Genomic DNA, 27,206 nt, shown 5'->3' with positions numbered 1-27,206 from the left:
GGTCCACAGCCCCGGGGCCAGGCTGGACCGCGAGGGAGGCGCGGTCAGCGGGCAGATCGCGTCCGTTTGGACTCCATCTCTGCTCGCCCTGATATATGTCCCCTTTCCCTGGCGCTCACTTCGTGCCTGCCCCGGGTTGGGAGCCTCGACCGTCAGCGGGTCGATCCTTCCTTTCATCTTTGCGGTGGGTATCATCACCCTCTTTGCCTTTTTTTTTTTTTTTTTTGGTGCGGAGAGGCCAAGTGACTTGGCCGAGGTCTTTTCGTGAGTACAGCATTTTGCCGACTAGCAAGCACGTTCATGTCTGTTCTACAGACATCTTCACTTTAGAGGTGAGGGAAAAAAAAGTGCCTCGTTTTGCAGTTTTTCATTATTTCTGTGTTTCCCCACGTAGATCTTATGTGAGGGTTTTTGTAAGATTCGCCTCCACTTGGAGCCCGAGCAGGTTGTTGGGTTGCAAGATTTCTTTGGCCATCTCCTGTCCAGGATGCCTTAGATCACTTCAGCCAGTCAATAAATATTTATTGAACAGCGGCTGTTAGATTCTGTGAGTGACAAAAATAATTCAAGGTTCAGCCCCTGAAACAACTGCTGAACAAACTTAAGAAGTGGGTGTAGGGTGGGAGTAAACAATCGAGTACCAGATTGTATCCTGTGACCAATGTAGCTTATACAGAGGGAAGGCGTCCTGGAGAAGATGCAGCAGGGCCAGATAAAATTTGAACAGTGTGAACTCTGTGAGTATTGGCCTGATGGAAGTAGAAAAAAAAAAAACAGGGAAAGGAGGTTGGGAGGACTAAATGGTGGGGAGCTGGGAGATCCCAGCAGGGTCTATCTAGTCCAGAAGCTAGAAACAATAGTCGTTTGTGACCAAAGTTCTGTCCAGAGGTCAGGAAGCGAACGTCCATAGGTTCCTTCCCGTTCTAGTGATGCATGTGGTTCCACCATTCTGTGTTTCAGTGACTTGGTGAAAAGTAGTTTTCTGTCATATCAACCCATTATAGCAAGTCAACCATGTGTTACTAACAGAAGCATGTAGGAAAGAACTTCCTGTGGCGGCAGGTTCTCAAGATGCCATAACCTTGCATTGGTCTTAATCAGTTTACTAGTTACCTCAGCCTTTCACCTTAGAGTGGGCAAAAATCCAGGACTAACCTTTCGCTAGATGGTCTGTTCCACTCAGTTTTCACAGCTCTGGTGTTTTCAGACTGATTTCATACAGGATGACCGTAAAAGTCACTTCCACAGGCAGGCCTTCCCCCGTCACTTTAACCGAGTAGGTCTCCCCTGTTTTTTTTACCAGAATCATTTATTCCTATAGAACATCGACTTTACAACTTGAGAATCTATATTGTGTCCTTGCCTCCTTTACTAGATTGAAAGTTCCATTATGTAAGGGAACATGTCTCTTTTTCTTTTGTTTCTTTGTCTTTCTTTCTTTCTTTTTTTTTTTTTTTTTTTTTTTTTTTTTTTTTGCCCATTTATACCTAGCACCTATGATGTTGCCTGGTAAATTAGGTTTTCCAGTATTTTTTAAATGCATGAATGGTCACACATCCCTCTAATTTACCTTAGTCACCACCACTATTTTTATCTTGGGATCCATAATGTAGAAAAATGCTTTTTAATCTCCCTAATTAAAGCTACTTTTATTATATGCGCAGTATCTTTCACTATTTTGCTCCTAGAGTTAATATTATACATTTCTTCTACACTGTTACCAGATACTGTTAGCAGATTCTAAGTTTCTTACTCAATTTTGCCACTGTTCTTAATTCTTGAATATTGTGCCTCTTTTTCCTAGAAATGTCTGATCTTAGATTCTCCTCACTTCTGCCCCACTGTACTCTCTCAACTGACTACGTAGATCTGAACTAGGCCTATCTTCTAAAACAGGACATATCATTATGTCAGATAATGATATTTCAATGCCTGTGTGCTCAGAATTATATACTTATCACTAGCTTTTTATTCCTGGGTAAAATATCTTTGATTGTGATCTGTTTCATTCAGACTTCATTTGATGGTTTAATCATTGATCCTTTTTCTTTTAGATGAAACTTTTTCATTGAAGTATGACACATACCGAATCCTGCACCAAACATGTGTCCATGTTTTTTAACGTTTTTATTTTAATACCAGTATGGTTAACATATAGTGCTATTTAGTTTCAGGTGTATAATGTAGTGTTTCAACAATTCTGTACATTACTCAGTGAGCATCAAGGTAAGTTGACATATTTTTAAAAGGTTAATTCTCCCCATGTATCCACCACCCAGATTAAAGAATCGGTATTGTTACCAGCAAGCCAGAAGCCTTTCCCAGTGCCTTGGTTTGGCTGTATCTCTTCTATTGAGATAGAAAAGTTCTTCTATTTAGCAAATAGGTTATTACCTTTCCAAGCCTTTCAAACTTAGACTAATAAAGTATAATTGTATTTTTATTTTTACAGTTTCAGAGATGTCTTCCAGAAGTCCCAAAAATTTAATTAAAGGTAAATGGGGATCGAAGGCTAGTAACTCCAAATCAGAAACTGCATTAGAAAAATTTAGGGGAGAAATTGCAGCCTTAAAAACATCAGTGGATGAAATCACAAGTGGAAAAGGAAAGCTGACTGATAAAGACAAACACAGACTTTTGGAGGTGAGTGGCCTTATAAACCTTTTTTTTTTTTTTAATTTTTTAAACGTTTATTTATGATTGAGAGACAGAGACAGAGCACAAGCAGGGGAGGGGCAGAGAGGAGGAGACACAGAATCGAAGCAGGCTCCAGGCTCTGAGTTGTCAGCACAGAGCCCAACGCCGGGCTCGAACTCACAAGCCTCGAGATCATGACCTGAGCCAAAGTCAGACGTTTAACCGACTGAGCCACCCAGGTGCCGCATAAACCTTTTTAAAGTATAATAAGCCTTACTGTAGGAGATGAGAAAGTATTTTCCCAGTAATTATGTAATTTGGTTATTCTGTTCATTCACTAAATGTAAAAAATCAAAACTAGTAATTTCAAAGTGTTTAATGGAGTTCAAATTTTAATGTGAATGCTTAAAAACTCATTTTATCGTATATATTGGTTGCTTTCCAAATAATCCTTGTTTTCAGATATTTGAGATAAAATCATTACATATATTGGCATTTTGCATTCTGTTAAACTATATTTCAGATTCTCTAATTTACAGTTTGTTATGGCCTAGTCAGTAAAGCAGTTTTATTTTGCAAAAGCTGTTTCCTTGTTCATAGTTAGAAAATAAATGACCTATATTAAATCGTATCATTGGATTTCTTTAAATTTTATTTTATAGGCACACCTAAAACCAAATAATTTATTTCTTTAACAACACATATTGAGGTAAATACTTATTGAAGCATTGAGAAATGATCTATCGCCGATTTTTTTTTAAGTTTATTTATTTATTTTGAGAGAGACACAGAGTGTGAGCAGGGGAGAGGCAAAGAGAGAGGGAGAGAGAGAGAGAGAGAGGGAGAGAGAATCCCAAGCAGGCTTGTGCTAATAGTGGGCTTTGAACTCACAAACTGTGAGATCATGACCTGAGCCGAAATCAAGAGTCTGATGCTTAACTGACTGAGCCACCCAGGCGTCTCTATCTCCAATTCTTAAACACAAAGATTATTTTGCAATCTGGTGATGGAATCTAATAGCTTCTCTGAGAGATCTCTTTCTAGTTCTTTCCACTTTAAACAAGCACTGGTTGTCAAAACTTTGTTCCTTTGTAATCAATTGAAATTACACTTCCTGTAACTTCTACCAATTTGTTCTAATTGTACCTATTACAGCTGCATGGAACAAGTCTATTTTTTTATCCATTTGACAACTTTTCAGATATTTGAGGAAATCTTGCTTTCTCTTACTTTTCTTTAATATATATTTTTAAGTTTATTTATTTATTTTGAGAAAGCGAGCGAGAGAGTGAGCGTGTGTGCACATGGGGGAGGGACAGAGAGAGAGACGGAGGGAGAGAGAAAATCCCAAGCAGGCTCTGAGCTGTCAGCACAGAGCCTGATGTAGGGCTCGAACTCACAAACCGTGAGAGCATGACCTGAGCAGAGGTCAAGAGTCAGACACTTAACTGAGGGAGCCACCCAGGCAGCCCTCATCTTACATTTCTGTAGACCAATCCCATTTCTTCAGCTTTTCTAGCTTCTTATCATCCTGGTTACTTTCCTGAACATTTTGTGACGTGTTCATATTCCTTCTGAATTATGCACCCAATATCGTGCACAGTGGCAAACACGGGTTGAAAAGGCAGTATTATTTTTACTAATTTGGATGTTGTTTTCTACAAAAGCCTAAAATTATGTGGGCTTTGTTTTGGTAACTGTATCATACTACTGCTTTATCTTAAGCTTGAGGCGACTTAAATCCCCTCATTTTCTCAAGGTCACCTAACTCAGTTTCCCCATTATATTTGAACAACTGCTTCTCCCCTTCATCCTCATGCAAGTTTGAAGTTTTATGTTGTTTTTACCTTGTTAGCATATAAAGTCAGTTAACTTTTTATGGACTCTCCATAGATGCTTTCCCGCCTCTGTCAGCAGCCGCTTAATAAGTGTGCCTTCTTTATCTTTTAAATCCTTGGAAATGTGAACAGTCCTTTGAAAGATCAGCTTTTAGATTTGTTACCAAATCATTTATTAACAAAAACAAATTAATGAATGCATTTTTATCCAGCTGTAATTTTCTGTAATTTTTAGGTTCTGTTGCTTTGAGTTCAATAATGAGCATGTATCTCTTTTAGGACTCACTTTTAGCCTTTAAGATAATTGGAACTGGTATGATGGAGGGGTGATTATCACATACTCATGTGGGAGCCAGCTTTTCGTTAGCTTTCTCTTACCACCCTTGACAGAGTTGGTTTCTCCCATTCATTTTATATGTGTCTTAACTACAGCACTGACCATATTGCATTAATGTATTGGTTTCCCTCTCTGGAGCTCTCTGAGCACAAGACCTTGGCTTCATTTTCTTTTTGGCCCTGGTGTCTAGTGTAATGCTGACTTGATGTGTGATAAACCCTCTGTAAATGCTTGTTGGATGTTGTTTATTTCTATGTTTGGACTGGCTTTGTTCTAAGATTCTTCTTAGTTTATATCTAGAAAATTCGAGTCCTGGAAGCTGAGAGGCAGAAGAATGCTTATCATCTCACAGAGAAAGACAAAGAAATACAGCGGCTCAGAGAGCAGCTGAAAGCCAAATACAGTAGTACCGCATTGCTTGAACAGCTGGAAGAGAAAACAAAGGAAGGCGAAAGGAGGGAGCAGCTGTTGAAATCCTTGTCTGAAGAGACAGATGTATTGAAAAAACAGTTGTCTGCTACAACTGCAAGGCTTGCTGAACTTGAGAGCAAAGCCAGTACACTTCATTTATCACAGGTACTTGCCATTTCTTTAAATCCAGATTTTTTTTTTCCTTTCTGATACAATTTGTAGTTCTTGTGAAGAATGAGTTTGTTAAAACACACTTGTCAAATGTTGAAACAGTATAGTATACCAACAGGTTATTTTTTGTTTATAGCCTGATACCCTCTCCATAAGCAAAAATAGTTAACATGGCTCCCTCCATTCCCCAGACCATTGTTTTGCACAAGGGAATATTCGGAATACAGAATCCACTGTGTATTTACAACATCCAAGAAGATTTTTTTGGGCTGGTTTTTTTTTTTTTTTTTTCTGTAGTTTGTATCATGAAGACAATAGGCTTCCTTTTGTTATTGTTTTCAAATTTGAGATATACAATGATAATATCAAGCATGTTTTTTGAAACTACAAGTGCTTTTGCTCCCCTCTTTTGTTTTAAAGTTTCTAGTGTAGCAGAAAGAGCAAGACTTTGTTGGTAGGCAGGTCTGAGTTCAGATTTTGGTTCTGCCACTTGCTAGTTGTGTGACTGTAACCTTTCTAGTCTTAGAGGCAGTGCTAGAGAGAATTTACCAGACCCTTCTCCTTAACCTCAGTTTCCACAGTGGTAAAATCAAGATAAGAATACTGGAGATTAAAATAGGTGATGGAGATAAAGAGGTCCTAAAATGGCAAAAGAATACTGGAGATTAAATGTGATAATATAAGGGCGCCTGGGTGGCTCAGTCGGTTAAGCGGCCGACTTCGGCTCAGGTCATGATCTCGTGGTCCGTGAGTTCGAGCCGTCGGGCTCTGTGCTGACAGCTCAGAGCCTGGAGCCTGTTTCAGATTCTGTGTCTCCCTCTCTCTGACCCTCCCCCGTTCATGCTCTGTCTCTCTCTGTCTCAAAAATAAATAAACATTAAAAAAAATTTTAAAAAAAAAGAAAATAAAGTAAGTGTGATAATATATCTAAATCCCCTAGCACAGTGCCTGGTATATAGAAAGTGCTCTGTAAATAGTTTCTTGTTGATCAGATCTTTGATTCTTTAATAAATTTGGACACTTGGATAATACTAATGTTACAACTATTAATACCACCTATAGAAGAAAATCTGTTGCTTTCAGATATAATACCTCAATGTTATTTGGGGTCTTTGCACTTTTTCTCCCATTTAGAGTAGTCAGAGTGATCAGACATATACATTTATGTGTAATTATGCACCTTTATGTGCCCTCTCATAGAATGGCAGTTGAGTATTTTTACAGGTGAATTCAAAGAGGTTAAGTTTTTCTAGAGAATTTCCATGCAGCTAAAACTCATGAAAATTATAATCAGATCCAAAGTGGTTGCCTAATACTTTTCCTTAAAGCTCAAGAATTAGTTTCTCTGCTCTCAAATATGGAAAGACAAACCCTGGTATAAACTATAACTTTAAAAAAATGTATTCTTATAGTAACTGTGTAGGCTGTCCACTATTAACTTCTGTATTAGTCAGACTGTTTTATTGCCGTAACAAACAACCTCCAAATCTCACGGTCTGACACAATAAACGTTCGTTTTTTTCCCTCATGTCACAATTTAGTGCAGGTTAGAGTGGAGGAGGCCTTACTCCACAGGGTCACTCAGATCCAGGTTCCTTCCTTCTAGTGGCTTCTCCGTCCTTCCACCAGATCCTTTATGTACAGCTATGTAAGCTAGAAAGACTGTGTGGAGCATCAGGCGAGGGCTTGGGGGCCAGGCCTGGCATTGGCATATTTCACTTCTGTCCACGTTCCATTGGACAGAATTCAGTCTTATGGCCTCACTAAGCACAGTGAAGGCTGAATGTGAAGTCCAGGTATGCCCAGGGAAAAATGGAAAGGGATTTGGTGAGCTATCTCTGTCCTAGTTTTTACCAAGAGGACTAAATTGAGAGAGAGGAAGGACCACACACTAGAGTGAGTATCTAGAGTACCTTTGGAGAAAAATATTTTGTGATTTGTTGCCAGTGTTCACACAGATCTGTTTCCTTAAGCTGTTAAAAAGAGTGAAATATAGCTTTTTATGAGTTTTGTTGGTTAGCATGGGTACCTAACCATCTATTTCCTCTCTTTTTTTTCCTCTATAAGAAAATGAAAAAAAAAGAGGAGAGAAATTATGTTTTGAGTTTCGTAAAATCTGTTTAACTAATACTAATTAATATTTTTAATATAAATATAATTCTAGAAAACAACTTTTATCTTTTGAAAATTTAGTATTTTCCAGATTTGATCTAAGAGCCCACTTCTATGTGTTTTATCTCATTTTGGTGAAAAGCACTGGGCAATTCATATGCACTGAGGTATTCTAGTGATCCAGAGGCCCTAAGAAGTCAAATTAGTTATGAAATCTCAGGGTTTCCAGTGTGCTGAGGAAGCTTCCAGATCTTCATTCTCTTCTGGTACTCATGACCTGACATGATGGCTCATCAGCATATACTAGATCTGGATTTTTGGGATGCCCTTGTGAAGTATACTGTGTTATTATAGAACTAAATATAATGAGGAAACTTCTGTTGTTAAATTTGTGATATTAACTAATACTGGTTTATTTCAGACTGTGGCCACAAGCTGCTTCAACTCATCAATGAGTAATATTCATGAAATGGAAATACAGCTGAAAGATGTAAGTTCAGTTTCCTTTTATTAAGTTATGGGAAAAGAGGTCTGATTCATTCATTCTTAAATTTCATGGAAATTGACAGCATTGATTCTGTGGCTTAAAAACAATCTGTTAAGATGGAGAACTGAATGGTTTGAGATCATCTCCCTAGGTTACTATCTTTAAATCTGTTTCTAGACATTCAAGAGGGCCAGTTCCTCTAATCATGGTCTCACGAATAGGCTAGAAAGCCCTAGAAATCACCCAAACACCCAATCTGATTTGCCCAATTTATTATTATGGTATAATTTAATTTATAGTTTTTTCTCTTTTTGTTTATCCATGCAAGATGTACCTATTCATTTAAAATTCTTCCCTTGGAACCAGGATTTGCTTTCATAGTTTGAAAAGGAAACACATTCTTAGTATACTCAGTACGTCTTCTGTAGAATATGATATGAGGTTATTCTACATATATGGTAAAACTATATTATTTCAAACTTATGTCTTAAATACAAGAAGTGTTTCATTAGGAATTGACTAAATTCAGGACTGTATTTTTTTGAGTTTTAATATCAGGTACACAAAGTATAAAATTCTTGAGTTAATTATTAGGCCAGTAGGTAGGTATTTTGATTCCAGAAATATTACTGGCATGTCTGCCCTGCTCTAAGTTGCTCTTAAGATTCCTGTTTTATTTCATCTGGCATGTGTACCTTGCAGTCTATTTGATCTTCAAAAGAATTTAAATCTGTTGAGTGTCTTTATAGCAGAGTACTATAGTAGCCTTATCAAAGTACTTTACCTAAAGGTAACTAAGATAAAGAAGAAACACAATTTTTAAAGATCTATCAAAATAAGTTATTTGTGTTGTATGTTACCCTGACCTTTATCATTCTGTGTATATCAGTACCTACCAGATGCACATATCTATGAATAATTTACCTACCCACCTCTAGTTTTCCCCTTTTTCCACTCCAGCTGTGCTGGCTTTCTAGCTACTCCTGCATTACACTGCCTTTTGTCTTTCTCTTCTCTCTGCCCGGCTCACTGCCCTCAGATATCTTCATGACCCACTTCCTCAACTCACCAGATAATACTCAATTGTCACTTTCTTGGAAGGGGGAGGGGTGGGGAGTAGGGCCAGAGGTTTACCTAGCCATTTTTCTAAAATTATAGCTCCCAGACAATTCCTATTCCCTTTTCTTGCTTTGTAACTTCTCCCCTCATCACCTATAACTGTTGAACTTATAATATGTTTTACTCACTTTATTACATGACTCTTACATTGGTATATATATTTTTTTCATTTTACTTAAATTCAAGTTAGCTGACATATAGTATAATAATGGTTTCAGGAGTAGAATTTAGTGATTCATCACTTACATGCAACACCCAGTGCTCATCCCAACAAGTGCCCTCCTTAATGCCCATCCCCCATTTAGCACATCCCCCCACCCTCCTTCCCTCCAGCAACCCTCAGTTTGTTCTCTGTATTTAAGAGTCTCTTATGATTTGCCTCCCTCTCTTTTTATCTCATTTTTCCTTCCCTTCCCCTATGTTCATCTGTTTTTTTCCTTAAATTCCACATGAGAATGAAATCATATGATATTTGTCTTTCTCTAACATTTTAATTAGCATAATACATTCTGTTCCATCCACATTGTTGCAAATGGCAAGATTTCATTCTTTTTGATCACAGAGTAATATTCCATTGTCTATACATTGGTATATGTTTTATGAGGGAAGGATTTCTGTTTTTTTCACTGCTATATCCCCATTATCTAGAACATTTGAATTTTATTAGTACCTGAAAAAATATGCTATCATCTTAAACTTCTATGTAATTTTTAGGTGTCTCAGCACCAACTGCTTCAAATATCAGCTAATGTTATTTTTAGATAATGGCAATTCTTTATGTTAAAGTAACTTTGAAATGTTATGCATGTATACCCAGTCTTTTTGTTCTGTGTTATCTTCCTGGCTTACTTAAGGATCACATTGTACTTCTCTGCTCTGTTTACCTTAAAAAGGCTTTTAGACAAGTAGAGTAAAATTTAACCCAACTCACCTTCAATAGACTGAGCAATGCCTCCCAGACTGTCATGTGCAGATGAGACTACGCGATTTTTATAAAATGCAGATTCTGATTTCATTGGTCAGAGTTAGGGCCTGAGATTCTGCATTTCCAACAAATTCCCAGCTGCTGCTGTATTAACTTACATGTTTGAGGAGCAAGAGATGGTTTAGCTCTGATTGTCTCTGAGCCCAGGAGGAGACTAGGGAGCCCAGAAAGCGACCTGTCACTCCTCTGAGCATAGGCACTGTGGCATTATTCTGCTTTGAGAGCCTAGCAGTTCCAATCCCTCACCGTTCCTCCAGTCCCTGCAAAGCTTCCTGGAGCAAAGCTTCCTGGAGTGCTTTGCCCACCTATTTTAAGAATCAGTATTTGTTTTGCTAAAAGAAGCCCTAAAAACTCATGTTTACCTTTCTTAAAACCTAGCTGTATCATTTTCTCAGCTGCCATTTAGGTCTGGCTGACATTTTGAAATAATTACATGGCATTCATTCTGTAAACATACAATGTCATTAACTTGCAAATCAAATAGCTAAGAGGCAGTTGAAATAGGCATTTCTTGCTCTTAATTTTAAAAATCTGATTTTTAAACAATTTAGGGAACATAGGTAATATTTATTTATTTAATTTTTTATTTGGAAAAAAATAAAATTTGCAGGAAAGTTACAAGAATGAAGACGATACATAGAACACCCAATACTAATTACAAGAATTCAAACATTGTTAACATTTTGTTCCACCTTATACCTCTCTTTCAATACCCCCCCACATATAATATTTTTTTCTAAACCATTTGAGAGTGAGTTGCATATATTACAGCCCTTTAAACCTATATACTTCAATATATATTCCTCAGAATGAGGATGTTCTCTTATGTGATTACAGTACAGATAGCAACTTTAATAAATTTAACAAAGACACTATACTTCTATGTAATCTACCACCCATATTCCAGTTTTGTCAATTGACCCACATTTTTTATTTCTCCAGTATAGGCTAACTTTTCGACCTGCGTTTCAGTTTTTGCCAAGAATTATGTAATGCAACTCTGGGAAGCCAGGAGGAAGAACTTTAGTAGCATTCCACAGGGCTTCTCTTTTGCCCACTTCTGTCCCATATTTTTATTGATAACTTGAGTAGAAATGTTATATGGATGCCTTAGAAATGTGTAGAAGACACAAAGCTGGAAGAGATAGTAATATAATGATGGCTCTAAAGATGCAAAACTAATATCAGCATTTATTGATAGCCATCAAATCCATTAATTATTGATACTATTTAGAGAAGAAAGCAAATGCAGAGTCAGTGAGAAGAGGCCCGAGTAAAGAAATGTTTGCTACTTTAATAAAGTAATATTGCCACCACGTGGCTTTTTAGAATATTGCACCTCAAATCTTAACCTGTAGTTCTGTTTCTCATACTTAAGTAATGTATGGACAGGTTCATTTATTATATATATATTATATATATTAGTATATATACTAATTAGTATACTTGTGCATACTTGTTAGTATACTAATTAGTATATATACTAATATATATTATATATATATACTAATATATATAATATATATATATTAGAGCAAGTGTGAGCAAGGGAGATGGGTAGAGGGAGGGAGGGAGGGAGGGAGGGAGAGAGAGAGAGAGAGAGAGAGAGAAAATCTTAGGCAGGTTCCATGCTTAGCACGGAGCCTGATGTGGAGCTTAATACTATCACCCTGGGATCATAATCTGAGCCAAAATCAAGAGTCAGCCGCTCAATCAACTGAGCCACCTAGGTGGTCCTGGGTTCATTTAAAAGAAGAAAATTTTCATGACCATCCAATGTTAACTTGGATTATTTATATTGAAATATTTCTTAAAGATGGACTAATTTAAAATTTGAAATAAAATTAGGTTATCTTTAGCATCTAACTAATATGATTTATTAAGTATTTGGATATGTGCCTGCTTTTTGAGTCATACCTCTTTCGGCAACTAAATTTGAGTATATAGTACAGAGCTCTTAAGCTCTGTGAGGAGAATTAATGTTGTAACTGCATGACAGGTGCAGAGAGAAAAGTGTGTGGTCAAGTGACTGGAGGGCCCTGGACTAAGTCTTTGATTCCAGATGCTATCGTTGTCTTTGTAATCCGTTTCTTAGTTCTACAGAAAACAAGACACTGAAAATTCTTTAAGCCCTATGCCTAGATGCTCATGAGTTTGTAGGATGCTCATGGAAAGAGCCTAGCAAAGTTTAGAGGAACTCTATAGACTTAAGGGTTTTTATAGAGAGAGATCTTTTTAGACTTGAGACTCAGTCGTTTATGTCTTTAAAGATAGAAATTCTTATCTGAAAGAAGATGCCTTGATATACAACCAAAAACGTCCAGTATGTTCCTTACCACCTTTCCCATCTCGCTCCCCGGGGGAGATGCCAGCTTGTAGGGAAGGGGAGCCCCTCCTTTTTCAGCACACCTACAACAAATGCAGCGTGAGTAAAAAGAATTGAGCACTTTTGAAGATGTATTCCAGTATGTATGTTTTACTTCAGTCTGATTGGACCATGCAACATTTTTGTCAAGAACTTTACGTTTGTACCATCTTTATTTGGCACCCCAGAGGATATGAAATTTTACATCCTGGCTGTCACTTCAACCATTGATAATAGTAAATTCCAACAGGTCTGGGATGAATTATGACACAAGGTGTATATATTATGCACTTGTTAAAATCACAGAAATAGCTGTGATAGTTCCATTACAAAGAGGTTTGATTACATTTTCATACATTCCTTAATGAGTAATAGATTCTTGAGGGTGTTTGATTCTTTTTGAATCATTCTAAATGGATTGTTCTACTGTGTGTAAGGAACTTCTACTAGGTTCTTTCATGCCATTTCCTCCCTTTCCTGAATACTCTCAAACTTCAGTCTGGGTCTAAAAGCCTCCTTGGATGCTTGACTGATTCTGTCAATCATTGTTTCTCCACTCCATGTCGTCACCATCATTCATGAACATTCATCAGGCAGCTGCTTGCTATGGAAACATCGAACACATGAGTAGAACCTATGGACTCTAAACAAGCCTGGGCTCAGCTTTCTGGGGGCTCATGTTCTAGTTCAGATAAGAACTATCGTCAGGAGGCAATCAAGATCATGAGTGTAAGATGCCAAATAGATTGAATAGACATTAAAATCACTGTTGGCTTACAAAGGAGAGGGAACTTGGTGAGGGCAGTTACGGTGAGGAGTCTTGAAAGACAAGCCCGGATACACTGGAACTTGCTGAAAAGGTGGGATTTAAGTGAGCAGGTGATATAGGAAGGAGTTCTAGGGCATTCTGGGCAGAAGGAAGAGTTTAAGCAAGGCACAGAGTGTGTATAGTTCTGTAGACAGCAAGGTGGCAGTGGAGGCCAGAAATGGCCAGGCTGTAACTTGAAGAGATGGGAAAAGGCAAATTGTGGACCATTTTAATGTTAGCCTAAGGGAACATAGCTTCAGTTTTAGCAAATGGCGTTATGAAGCTTTCAAAAATTCTGTTACTAATATAATTAAAGCAATTTAGCACTTTGGGGGACCAAGGGAAAGGTTGAACTGAATTTATTAGGAGTAGCTGTTTTTCCCCAAAACACAGAGTAATCATGGTGTTGATTAACCTGAAGCTTTTGGTGATAACCTGTGCCTCTTCATACTCTTTTAATGGGGAAATCACTTTCAAACTGAAGATCTGTATTGTTGAGCAAAAAATGGACACATTTTTTTCTTTTTTCTCTTAATCCTCTTATCTCCAGGGTTTACCAAGATCCAACAGTGAATAATTGCTCAAGTAGGCATTCCGACAGGGGCAGACAGGTCATAGCATGAGCACCAGGGCCAGAGGACTCAGTACAAATGAGCTTGGCTATCAGAAACGGATGTTCACATCTCTGTGTGTGCCCCCTTCTGGGACCCTTCATCTGTAACATTTTGCACAGGTGACATCAGGTTTAGATAATGCACGGCGTCTCTACACAAATAGTCATTGAGACTTGTTTCCCTAGCCAGCCTCTTAGGAGCAAAGAACGAGAAAGGGACAGTCCCGTCTTCTTGGACTGAACTTCTAGATTAGAAAGGAGAGAAGAGTTATCTCATTGCATAGCGGTGCTATTTAAGAATTTCTAGACTTTTCCCCCCAGTGCCAGCAGGTGAGTTATCTTTTTTCCTAGCTTTCAACTTGAATCTGGGCCCCACTTTCATGAACAAAACTGCCACCTCCCCTGGCAAAACTAGGGCAGGGGTCAAGGGGGTGGGGTAGTGTGCGATTGCTGGGGATACTAGGCTGTCCTGGCAGACTCCTTTGCCTTTCACTGAATTTCCAAGGATCCAGTGGTTAAGAACAGTGAGAGCTAGAATCAGAGGGGATATGAACTTGTCCTGATTGATAATAATGAACCACCTTAGAAATCTGCATACCTTTGTCCATGTATTACCCACTAAAGCTTGTTTACCCACTAAAGCTAATGTAGCTTCCTATAGGAGTGTTTGCTAGTGTCTTGCCACAGATCAGGTGGGGTCAGGTTTTCAAACTTAAGCTAGGTAGCCTGGTAAGGCTATCAGAGCATATCTAGTTTCTTGAGGGAAAGATGTAACCAAAATGAAAAACTTGTGTTAGCCATAATGGTAAAGTGAATCAGTTTCCTTGTTACCAGCTAACTTAAATAGACACTGCCTATTTTATTAATATTACCCTGTCATTCAAATAATTTCTTGAGTATACATATTGTACATAAAAGCAGATTCCTCAGAGGAATCCTCTGAGAAGAGCATGGTCTACCACTTCAAGAAACTTACTATTTGAAAGACATAGCAAGCACAGATGAACATCTGAAGATGTTTGGTAAAATACTTTTTAAAAATATGTAGATCTATGTAACAACTGACTTCATAAGCCCCTATACAAACCAAGTGAATGATCCCAGCTTGGGATTTTTGCTTGAGTTGTAAGAGATGTAAAGGATGAAAATTGGTGATCAAAAGGGGGGCGGCTCTTTAAGTTGATTCTCCGAGAAGCAGCCACTGAGATGGAGTTCGGAGGTCAGTTTACTGGGCAGCAACATCTGTGAGAGTAGAAGGAAGGTGGCAGGACTGGGCAGGAGCACCAGGCTGCAAGCCTGACAGGGTCTATGTCCCCATGGAGAGCTCCTGAGCAGAGTTATGTGTTGAGTGGAAATCCCTCTTTCTCAAAGGGAGCCCGAGCAGTGCACCTCACCTCTGCCACAGAGGCATCCTAGTTTACAGAGAATGACATGGACACAGATACAAAGCAAGTTGTGTATAGGAGACAGCAGAGAAATGAACTTGACCCCATGGAAACATGACTTTGCCATGGTGTTAGGTGCTCTGAAGGAGCCTGATATTCGAATGGATCTCGAGGTTGCAAGCCATGCGGTGGCGGACCAGACTTCTATGTGAACCACAAGACTGTGCACTGAGAAAGGCTACATCACTTTGGCTCCCTTCTCCATTTTAAGATTTTGGTTTTTCGTTTTAATGGTTTGCTTTCATTTTCATTTCAAGGCTCTGGAGAAAAATCAGCAGTGGCTTGTGTATGATCAGCAGCGGGAGGTCTACGTAAAAGGACTTTTAGCCAAGATCTTCGAATTGGAACAGAAATCAGAAACAGCTGCTCATTCACTCCCACAGCAGACAAAAAAGGCTGAATCAGAAGGTACTGGTGTAAAAATGTTCTTTTGGGGTAGGCCTGCCTGACATTTTCCAAAAGGAGAGATTCATCAAATTTAGATTTTTATAAATAAGTGTTAGAAAGTAAATTAAGCAAATCTTCTAACCTTGAAGTAAGAAATATTGTGTTACCAAGTCTGTTTTCTCATTGTTTTTTGATAAAAGGGGGCACAGCCACAGAGTAATGGGTCTGTGGCAGTTCTGAAGCCACATTAAATTTTCTCCTTCATGCATGTCCTTCTCTGCCTTCAAAGATCTTCTCCAGCTTTATTTCCCCCAGGGTCAGCCTTGTTACTGATTAGCTTTTTACTCTGCTTCCTTGCATGTATTCATATCAATCCCAGGAGAAAGTATACCTCTTATAGATGATTTTTCAGTCTTGTGAGTCTCCCACAGAATTGAAATGAAGGCTTCTAAGGATGATTCAATCTTTTTGTCAAGTTCTTCGCAGCTTCTCTGACATTGAGTTTCACAAGAACTCTAAGAGGTGGGGCAGGAGGGGACATTATTTCTCATTTTACAGATGGGAAGATAGGTTCAGCAGCTCCAGGTGATGAGCTAAGAAGAGAAAAGAAACCCTCTTCCAAAGCACTTGTTAAAAGACGGATAGCACGGGGCGCCTGGCTGGCTCAGTCAGTGGAGTGTGCGACTCTTGATCCCCGAGTTGTGAGTTCAAGCCCCGCATTAGGTGTAGAGATTACTTAAAAATAAAATCCTAAAAAAAAAAAAAAAAAAAAAAAAAAAGACTGATGGCCCTAATGGGACTGAAGCCTTGAATTATATAAACAGAAGGCTAAAGAAAGGGAGACAAGACTCCTAATCTTGGAGCTTCACATTTGAATATTTAAAATGAAGCTAATGCTGAAAAAGAAAATATAAAAGGAATTGGGCACAAAGCTACTTAACTTTAATTCCTTTATAAGTTTATTACACATAGGGGTGCCTGGGTGGCGCAGTCGGTTAAGCGTCCGACTTTAGCCAGGTCACGATCTCGCGGTCCGTGAGTTCGAGCCCCGCGTCGGGCTCTGGGCTGATGGCTCAGAGCCTGGAGCCTGTTTCCGATTCTGTGTCTCCCTCTCTCTCTGCCCCTCCCCCGTTCATGCTCTGTCTCTCTCTGTCCCAAAAATAAATAAACGTTGGAAAAAAAAAAAATTAAAAAAAAAAAAGTTTATTACACATAAAAGTAAGATTTTAGTTGTGGGCTAAGTCTAATTTCTTCTTTGGCAATATGTTCTCTATGTGTATATGTGTTTTATCAGAGTAATGTAAGCTCTTGTTAAAGTAATTTAATAGTAGTATAAGAGGGCTTGCCCCACTCTTCATAGTCCATCCCAGTTGCTATTTCCTCCTGCCATTAGGGCAGCCGCTTTTAACATTTCTGGTTTTGATTTTGGTGAGTATACCTATAAATAATGAGCTTATATTTCTATTTGTTGATTTATCTTTTTTAGACATTGCTGATTTTCCCTTCCCATAGAATAGCTATATTACTGTTTTCAGTTCTTCTGTTTATTAGTTTAACTTCAAATAATGTTCCTGAGCTTCTGTTTCTTGTTCCATCGGATGTCTACCCTATCTCTTGACTCTTCGTTTCATAAGAACTTATTTACAGAAATGTGTTTAGTTTTAACTTCTCAGGATTATTATGTTTTATAAAGTGAGTTGTGACCCAATGTGTTTGTCATAGGTTATCTTCAAGAAGAAAAGCAAAAATATTACAACCATCTCTTGGCAAATGCAAAAAAAGATCTTGAGGTTGAACGACAGACCATAACTCAGTTGAGCTTTGAACTTAGTGAATTTCGAAGAAAATATGAAGAAACCCAGAAAGAAGTCCAAGATTTAAATCAACTGCTGTGTTCACAAAGAAAGGCAGATGTACAACATCTGGAAGACGATAGGCATAAGACAGAGAAAATACAAAGGCTCAAGGAAGAGAACGATATTGCGAGGGAAAAGCTTGAAGAAGAGAAGAAGAGATCTGAGGAGCTCTTATCTCAGGTGAGCCTAACTAGTAAGACTTTCCGTGATTCAGAATTCAGAATTGCCATTGTACTTACCAAGCATCAGGAACTATGTTAACCACTAGGGAACCAACAAGGAACAAATGCCCTGCCCTAGGATTCTTATTTAGAATGGAAACAGACCATAAACCAGTACCTAAATAACCAAGTAAACTCAGGAAAATAAAGCAGGGCAATATGACACAAGAACTGGGGGCCGGGGGAGGCTTTACTGCAGAGACGGTATTTGCACGAAGGTCTTTTGGGAAGAAGGAGCCTGTGAAGAGAGTGACTGGGAATTCCCTCCTGTGGAGGAGCTCGTGTACAGAGGCCCTCGGGGAAGAGGAGGCAGGTATGTGTGAGGAGCCGAAAGGTGTGAAGCAAAGAGGGGAATTGGTGCTGGTTCCCAGGCAGGCACCTTGATCTGGATGATACCGTGCTCAAGTTAATTCCTTCACCTGATACCGTCCACCTTCTCATTGCGCTCATGACCTCCTGCCAGGATATCTGTGCCAGTAACGTTGGAGTTACTAAGTTAGGATTGTTAGAATTGAATACTACTTCAACAGAAACTCATTAATTTAAATCTTGCTTGGCAGCATGGAATAATGAAAAAAACATTATTTGGGGTCCACACCTGGTCTCTAGTTCAGGATGTATGGCCTTAGGAAAATCAGCTAACTTCCCTGACTTGAAGATTATTGATGCCAAGTTAATAACAGCAGTCTTTTTTTTTTTTTTTTTTTTTTTTTTGCCTCGTAGGGCTTTTGTGAAGGTCAACTGAGAGAATGTGAAAGTGCTTTGTAAAATAAAGGGCTGGGGTCAATGTTCGTTATTGCTGCCATTAGAATAGTAATTTTTTTTAATCATCCAGAAGTTGAGAGGGAGAACAAAGCAGTCTGTAACATTTGCCTTCTTAGTCTTTACCACCCTGGTTTGTGCCTGCAGGTGTGAGCAGTGATCTTTACAAAAGATTAACCAGAAATGGTGGAGAGGGAGCGCCTGAGTGGCTCAGTTGGTTAAGCATCCAACTTTGGCTCAGGTCATGATCTCACGGTTTGTGGGTTCAAGCCCCACATCTGGCTGTGTGCTGACAGCTCAGAGCCCGGAGCCTGGTTCGGATTCTGTGTCTCCCTCTCTCTCTGCCTCTTCCCCAGCTCGCGCTCTGTCTCTCTCAACAATAAACAAACACTAAAAAAAATTTTTAAAAAGAAATGGTGGGGAATTTTGTTCCAACTCTGCAGGCAAGGAGGCAGGGCACCTCCAGCTTTGTTAACCTATCAGAAATATTAGCAGATGTCAGAACCTCCAGGAAAGTGGTGTGTGCACTGCAGAGTTCAGTGCTATTTATGGACTCACGGTCTCTGCCTCAGGGAACCCTCAGCCAGGGTGGTGCTGCACAGCCCCTTGTACAGATAGCCATCAACCAACCAGCTGCCGGGACTCACCCCAACTAGCAGGTGTCGTCCGGAATAGAGATGGATTTGTGAGCCTCCCCTGCATCCCAAGTCAAGCAGTAGAAGAGTGGATATGACAGCGTTGGCTCTGTTTCCGTCCTACAGGTCCAGTTTCTTTACACATCTCTGTTAAAGCATCAGGAAGAACAAACAAGGGTAGCTCTGTTGGAACAACAGGTACTGACTGGGGCTGCTTCTAAATTCAGCTTAACTTGTTAGAAAATGGGATTGTTCCTCATGTTTACACTAGTCTATGAAGAACCATTTGAAAGTCATGAAAAATGTTTTTAATAAACTTTAACAACCACAGCAAAAAATATAAGTGACCATCTGTGCTTGCCATTTATTCCTATCTTTAGGCTAAACCAGATCCTGAGGGGGGATGGCAGTTGTTTTGACAGGGTAATGTTTGCCTCGGTAAATCTTACTGTTCCCCGCATGGCTTCTGTAGTCCCTACTCCAAGTGAGCAGGATGTCCCCAAGAGGGCCATCTTATAACTTCAAGTAGAACTCAGAGAGATACCACTTGTTCTCAGGATATAGACCAGAGATTTTTAGTGTATTCCAAACCAGGGAACAGCTGTCTCTTTCCCTTCTCCCCCTGCCCCAGAACAGAAGGGGGTTCAGGGAGGACACACCCCACCCAGCAACTTCTTAAGTTGCTCCTCACTCACCTCAAGCCCTGGCTTTGCTCCTTGGATAAACCAAACCCCCAACCAGAAGCTTTTCTATTTATCAACATCTCACTGTACTCGGATGAATTCTTGCTGTGAAGGCACAGCAAATGTTTGCCTCTTGTGCTAAAAAAAAATGCAAGCATCCAGTCAAGAGAACTCGACAGTATATACTAACCGTAATTGTCTCGGCCTGGGTATTTGTTCCAGATGCACGCATGTACTTTAGACTTCGAAAATGAAAAACTTGACCGTCAAAATATGCAGCACCAACTGCACATAATTCTTAAAGAACTGCGAAAAGCAAGAAATCAAATAACACAGTTGGAATCCTTGGTGAGTCTGGAATGGTTAAACTAAAACTTATTTTCTTCTTTCTCTTGCTGCCATTTTCCCATTTATATATCAAACCAGTGCCCAGACTGAGGATACAGCTTCAAGCATGGCTGTTTCTCAAATCAACAGGCAGAACCCTGCTTCGTTGGAAGCACCTGCCCTTTGAGCATCAGCCCAGAGCACTAGAAGGAGGGCCCCTGTGTGCCTCTGTGTAACAATGACATTACTGGTGCCCGGGATCACCTCTCCCTACTGTGACTCTAGACTCACTAAACGGGCTGGCCTGGGGCAAGGTGGGGTAAGGGAGGGCAGTTGTAAATCCTGAACTGAAACCATGTTTTTCTATTTAGAAAGAAAGAAATGTCGTTTTTAGTGACAATGGATGGTTCTGTTAATACACTGTTGCAGGCATGTTGAGTTAAGCACATTTTGTGGGTTACCTTGAACACATAATCTTTTAAAACATAAACCTTTTAAATAAGATTGTTTCTATGAGGAAGTGATTTTTGACTTACTATTTTCATCTCACTAAGAAGCTTTTGAACCAAACCTGTTGGTAACTGTGTGTGCGTATTATGTCCCATTAGCACATATTTTATTTATTTTTAATTCATTTTGAGATAGAGACAGGGAGAGAGAGCACATGCGTGCATGGGTGGGGGAGGGGCAGGGAGAGAGAGGGAGAGAGAGAATCCCAAGCAGGCTCAGCACTGTCAGTGTGGGACCTGATATGGGGCTGGAACTCACAAACCCTGAGATCATGATCTGAGCCGAAGTTGGACTGAGCCACCCACACACCCTGGCACATATTTTATTCATGCCTAGTACTGCAGAGTATTTGCAGATGGTAAAATGTAACAAATAGAATTCCTCAGTTTTTGGAAGAGGAAAAAAACAATTGTTAAAAAAATCATTTGTAGCTTCTTTATGAGTAAAAGACAAAATATATCTTGACTCTGTTCTTTAGTAGTACGTCATTCATTTTGACCACATATAATATTTGAAATTGAAGTTTATAATTCATTTCTGTTAATGACTATTTTTCAAAGTATAGGAAGCCAGAGGGTATAAAAAAGATTCCATAATTTTCCTGTACTTTTCTTTGTTTTCCTGCTGTCCATCATCTTTAGAATATGCTGTAAAATATTCATTTTAAAGCTGTATTGACTATTCTGACTTCCTCAGGGGGGAAAAAACCATAAAGAAGGAAAGTCACAAAGATATTATACAATATTGTTATGATTTCTATGTGTAACCTATTTGATCTGCTAACATTCTTTGCTCCTCTTAATTCTATGTAGTTTCTTTTTTTTTTTACTTGCTGAACTTGCCCTTTTTTTACAAAACTATCAAATTTTGTCAGCCTTGTATATAGGTCTACCTTTATATCTGGCTCTAAGCATTTTTTAAAAAAAATTTTTAACATATATTTATTTTTGAGAGAAAGGGACAGAGCATGAGCAGGAGAGGGACAGAGAGAGAGGGAGACAGAATCTGAAGCAGTCTCCAGGCTTTGAGCTGTCAGCACAGAGCCTGACACGGGGCTCGAACTCCCAAGCGGTGAGATCATGACCTGAGCTGAAGTTGGACGCTTAACTGACTGAACCACCCAGGCATCCCTGGCTCTAAGCATTTTAATAAACTCTATCCATGTAAGTACCCAATCCTGGTATTTCATGGGTAATTTGGGTAATTTATAACTACCTCGTATACATTTATTTTTCAGAAGCAGCTTCGTGAATTTGCCTTCACAGAGCCATTAGTCACTTTCCAAGGAGAGTCCGAAAACAGGGTAAAAGTTGCCTCACCAAAAAGTCCCACTGCTGCACTAAATGAAAGCCTGGTGGAATGTCCCAAGTGCAATATACAGTATCCAGCCACCGAGCATCGAGATCTACTTGTCCACGTTGAATACTGTTCAAAATAGCAATATAATTATTCTTTGTTTTTTGTGGCAAAAGATTCAATACTGTATCTTCTGTTAGCTTATGGACATTTTGAATTACTTATTTCACCTCTTCTATAAGAAACTGCCTCTCTACCTTTGAGACTCTGGCATAGGAGTGAATCATTGTATTTTTTTTTTTTTTTTTTTTTTTTTTGGCTGCTTTGCATTTTCCTTGGTAGTGATACCTCTCTGAGATGGTTCATCTTCAGGCTTTAGTGACGGAATGAGGTGAGCTGAGACAACTAACATTTTGCACTGTTAAAGTACTTGATAAGGACGAGATAGTTCAGGTTATTGCTTGTGGGCTTAATCTGTTGCACCAGCAAGCAAATATTTTATGTTTTTTGTAGGTTTTTAAAAGTCAAAGTTAATTACCCAGGATCTTACTTTGTTGGCTTTTTGTTTTTTTATTCAAACTTCATAAACCTACAATTCCAATTTTCATGTCCATTGTTAAAAGCTGGTAATACTTTTTACATTTTTTCCTCTCTATAATAAGGCGGTTATTAGAAAAGTTGGAATTTTTCTTGATCCTTTTTTGCAGAGCTGTGTTCTAATAGAAGCACAAGGCAGATTCTGCTTAAGCAACACTCCTCAGTAGCCACACACAATGTTTTCTTTCATATTAACTGGCTGTAACTTTAACTTGAATTTCATTAGCACAGGTTGCTCACTTAAAGTTGTTAAAATGAATTTTAACAAAGCCATGTAGCCCTCTCATTTGATTTGCAGGTATTTTATTTATTTATTTTTGGCACTCTTAAAGTTGGGCAATGTGATGAACATTTGCTTATCTGAATATATATTTTTATATGTGTGTGTGTAAACCCCCAATTTTTTTTATTTCTTCAGGTTTTCTAAAATGCTGAATATGGGCTACTGTTAGTAATATAAAGGAGAAAAGAATAAAATTATTTAATAAGTTTTAATATGTCTTGTGTATATGTACACAGGTATTCTAAGATTTCTGTCCTGAGGGGTGTGCCAGAGAACAGCGGATTCACTTACAGTGTAAAGGGATAAGAGAGTTAAGGATCGGGGCGCCTGGGTGGCGCAGTCGGTTAAGCGTCCGACTTCAGCCAGGTCACCATCTCGCGGTCCGTGAGTTCGAGCCCCGCGTCGGGCTCTGGGCTGATGGCTCAGAGCCTGGAGCCTGTTTCCGATTCTGTGTCTCCCTCTCTCTCTGCCCCTCGCCCGTTCATGCTCTGTCTCTCTCTGTCCCAAAAATAAATAAACGTTGAAAAAAAAAATTAAAAAAAAAAAAAAGAGAGAGTTAAGGATCCACGGGAACCAAAAACTACATGAGGCTCAGAGAGATAAAGCAAAATCCCCACAATCACTTAAAAAAGAAACATATTCGTGGGTTTCAAACTCCCAAATCAGCCCCAAAGCCCAGCTTCACTCTACCCTGCCAGAAAACTTTTGTGAATTCTCCAAACTCAGTACACGTCAGGTGATGTTATAACCAGAGTAATGGAATGTTCCTTGAGTTAGGAAAACAGCAGAGCAGAACATCCCAACTGGTCTCTTCCATCCCTCTGGTCTGAGAAGTCCTGCCTTGTCGAACCCCTCCACCTGTTCCATGGGTCTCTGCTGTGCCAGTTCTCCAACATCTTTAATCTCATTCTCCAAACACCTATTAAACACCATCTACGTGCCAGTCCCGAGGCTAGGTATTAGTGACACAGTGATAATAAAATGCAGCCCCATCTTCAGCATCTAGTAGAGGAGGCCAACATGTTAACAGATACATATAACATGTAGGAGGTGCTATAATCAAGGTATATGGAGGGTACAGAAACTGCCTTATTCATTTTTTGCTTTTAAATTTTAGAGATAGAGAATGCACACGCAAGCAGGGGAGACAGGCAGAGAGAGAGAGAGAATCTTAAGCCGGGTCCACGCTCAGTGCAGAGCCTGATGCCAGGCTCGATCCCACGACACTGGGATAACCTGAGCCAAACCAACAGCCCCCCAGGTGCCCCAGAAACTGCCTTATTCTAATGAAGACAAGGTCTTACTCTTGAAAGATGCAAATCTTATATGAAGATTAAAAAAAAAAAACAGTAGGAAAAAGAGTAAGGGTAGACTAAGAAGTAAAATGGAGCCACTCCTAAGGGTAGCCCCTGAAAGGCAGGCCATGGAGTGCTTCTGAGCCATGAGCTGGTGCTGAGCACAGGGCAACAGTCCTGCACACCAACAGTCCTGCACGCCATTCGCGTGATTTAAACACAAGAGCTGATCTCTGAGGGAAACACCATTACAGTGGTCCTGGTGCTGTAGAGATTTGTAGAAAGAGATTTCTCCCGTGTGCGCTTGTGGAGAAGAAACCATGTAAGGTAGAGGTCCACAGCCTCAACACAACGTCACCATAAGCACAGCAATGGTGCCAGCTTGCTGCTTTCTCACCAATGTTCTTCTGCATAGGGGAAGAAGGTCGTGCCCAGAGGCCATTCCATAATCCTCGAGGGCAGGCCATGTCCTACTCTCCCAGTACGTAGCTTTCTGCTGCTCTTGCTTATCCCAGAGCAAATTTTAGAGTCAGAGGAGCCGACTCAAAAGCCCCCTCTGACAGGAGCTGGGTCGTGTGAGTGAGGCAGCTGGCCAGCCGGAAACTGTGGAGACCAGAAAATGGTGCCTTTACGGAAAGGAGGTACCCGCTGCTCCGCTCCAGCCAATGTCTTGTGCAGGTGAGTCAAATGTAGCTGATCTCTCAGATTTTCCAATAGAGATCTGGAATATTTAAATGTGAAACCTTCCAATTTTTAAATGTTGGAAAATTAAAAACAACACTACGTGGGCCACATTTCCTGTCCGTAAACTTTGTTTAGAGCATCTCAAAGGGGCAAAAGAAGTAAGTGGTGGTTAGCTTAGCCTGAGATAGGCAGGAAGCTAAGGCAGGCTTTTGGTCCTGTCTGCTGTCTTGAGACTGAGGTCTGTCTCCCCAAGTCCTGTTCAAACAGGCACTGTTAGACACAAGGAATATGGCCCTCCCTGACCGTTTCCTTCCACGTGCCATCTGGCTTTCTTTTTGTGGCTACTTTCCCAAACAGAACTGGCTGGCTGACAGCATTTCCTTGCTACCCTCTGCTTCCCAAACATGGCAACTGAGAGAATGTCCAGGCTGGAAGGGAACTAGGAGATCATCTACTTGAGCATTTTTGGTCCGGAAAATCACCTCACCCTCGGAGCGCGTTTGAAAATGTTGATCCTTGGCCTCTCCTAGTTCTATTTCCTAAATCAGAATGTCTGGGGGTGGGGAGCATGGAATATGCATTATTAACAAGCTGTCCAGGGCATTGTGGTGTTTTACTGAAGGCTGAGAACTGCTCATCTAGTTCAATCTTGACTTTCTGATGAAACAGAGTCCCAGAGAGGGGACTAGCTTGTCCATAGTGGGTTGGCAAGAAAGCGAGGGAGGCCCAGCTTTCAAAGGCAGTGGTCATGAGAGCTCTTACCACTTTGGCTTGTGTACTGTGATTCTAGCAAAATTACCCTTTCCAAGATCTTTAATGCTCTGTCTTCCTAAGGCAAATCCAGTGGTTTGTTGGCCTGAGTGTCTTTATTTCTCCTTATTATCTCTGTGTTGTGCTCTCTGCTTTGAATCTAATGATATTTTGGCTTTGGACAGTTCAGTGGGAAATACTGGCAAGACATCCAAGGGGCCAATTTAGTGGTGGCACCCAACCAAGGGTGAAAGGTCAAGGATTTGCATGGAATCTGGAGACAGGAAGAAAAGATCAAAGAACACTGAGTCCTGGGGAGCTTGCTGCAGTCCAGAAGGAGACAGGAGACCTCAGAGAGAATCTAATTAACGTTGTATCTCCCAAACGAAGCAACCAGAGAAAGAAGGAATGGTATGCACCCTAGAGAATGAGTTCGCATCTGATAATAACCTTCACCTTCTTACCTACCAGACTCAGTATATTGATTTAACCCCAGGATCAGCACATCTTCCGCTACAATGTTTTAACAGGTATTACAGGTAAGTCTCCTGAAGAAATCTTACCCATTTCAGGGGATGTACTAGGCACTGATCTCCTTACTTGATTCAGCAAACATTTAGCCCATGTGCAACGGGTAAGATGCCTTGCTAGACACTAGAGGTGGAGAGAGGGTATGGCAGGGCCCACCTTTAGCAGAGCCAAGGCAGGGCGGATATCAATGCAGATCAATTACAGCACAGTGACGTCAGTGCCCCATTAGAAGTCACCCACTGTGGAAAGAGGAGAGACTTTCCAAAGGAGGTGATGACTGAGCTAAGTTTAAGAAAACAAATAATATTCAAGTTGTAATAGTGTTTGTTCCTGGACTTATGTTGAAAGTGAATCATTAAGCAGAACTTAAAGAAAACGGCCTGGGTTATACTGGTCACTTTCTGATGACAAAGGGTGAGGGCGTAGAGGAAGGGCAGGAGCGTGGATCCAGATTCTGACGCAGTAAAAGGCGTTCCTTCATATCCTCCTAACTTGCTGTCCAGAGTCACGTAGCCACAAAAGCCACAGAAAGCAGACTGTTTCGAGTGATAAAATATCGAAGGAGATAATAAACAAAGGTTTTAATGAAGGAGAAGAAAAAGGCTTAGAAAAGTGGCAGCTTTGCTGTTTGATTCACAAATTCTACAGACAGCACCTCTGCCTCCTTTCATAGACTCTTGAGAAGGTGTGCGTTTTCTCTTGATTTTTATAAGGTGGCGGTAGGTGGCGGGGAGCTGATACTGGAGGACTAAGAACAACATCCAGAGTATATTATTTTTCAATATAAATTTGACAACCTCACATTTGCACATATGCTATGGGAAAAACTCCCTTCTCTTGAAAGAGTGAACTTCACGGAAATGATTCTGTTCATTGGAAATCAAAAATGAAGCATCTCAACATTTAAATCTTATTTGGTTTTACATCTTTGGCAATTTCAACGAAGCGCATTAGTCCGGAAAGACCCCCAAAATGGGAAGCACCAGACTGGGGGATGAAAATCTGGCTCTGACTTAGAGCAAGTCATTTAACCTCCCTTAGCCTCAGTTTCCTTCACTCTG

At 39.9% G+C, this 27,206-nt stretch overlaps 1 protein-coding gene across 1 annotated transcript; it reads left to right on the top strand.

Annotated features, from left to right (window-relative positions):
• On the top strand, positions 1–23,063 carry CEP55 (centrosomal protein 55). The gene is made up of 9 exons (XM_030335442.1): positions 1–184; positions 2,453–2,643; positions 5,113–5,388; positions 7,928–7,996; positions 15,586–15,736; positions 17,438–17,751; positions 19,316–19,387; positions 20,095–20,220; positions 21,947–23,063. Exons 2-9 carry the CDS (start codon positions 2,461–2,463, stop codon positions 22,145–22,147), a joined length of 1,392 nt encoding a protein of 463 aa, XP_030191302.1. The 5' UTR covers positions 1–184; positions 2,453–2,460; the 3' UTR covers positions 22,148–23,063.
• The last annotated feature ends 4,143 nt before the right edge of the window (positions 23,064–27,206 follow it).

Source organism: Lynx canadensis, chromosome D2 (assembly GCF_007474595.2).
Source record: "Lynx canadensis isolate LIC74 chromosome D2, mLynCan4.pri.v2, whole genome shotgun sequence".
NCBI classification, from domain to species: Eukaryota; Metazoa; Chordata; class Mammalia; order Carnivora; family Felidae; genus Lynx; species Lynx canadensis.
Note: the sequence above shows the minus strand (reverse complement) of the source record. Positions and strands in the feature narration are given on the sequence as shown.

Bases quoted from the DNA above. Each gene is read 5' to 3' on its own strand.
- CEP55 (XM_030335442.1), top strand. From the start codon at position 2,461: ATGTCTTCCAGAAGTCCCAAAAATTTAATTAAAGGTAAATGGGGATCG. The intron at 7,997-15,585 runs GTAAGTTCAGTT...TTTCATTTCAAG, and splicing joins TGGAAATACAGCTGAAAGAT to GCTCTGGAGAAAAATCAGCA. The intron at 20,221-21,946 runs GTGAGTCTGGAA...TTTATTTTTCAG, and splicing joins TAACACAGTTGGAATCCTTG to AAGCAGCTTCGTGAATTTGC.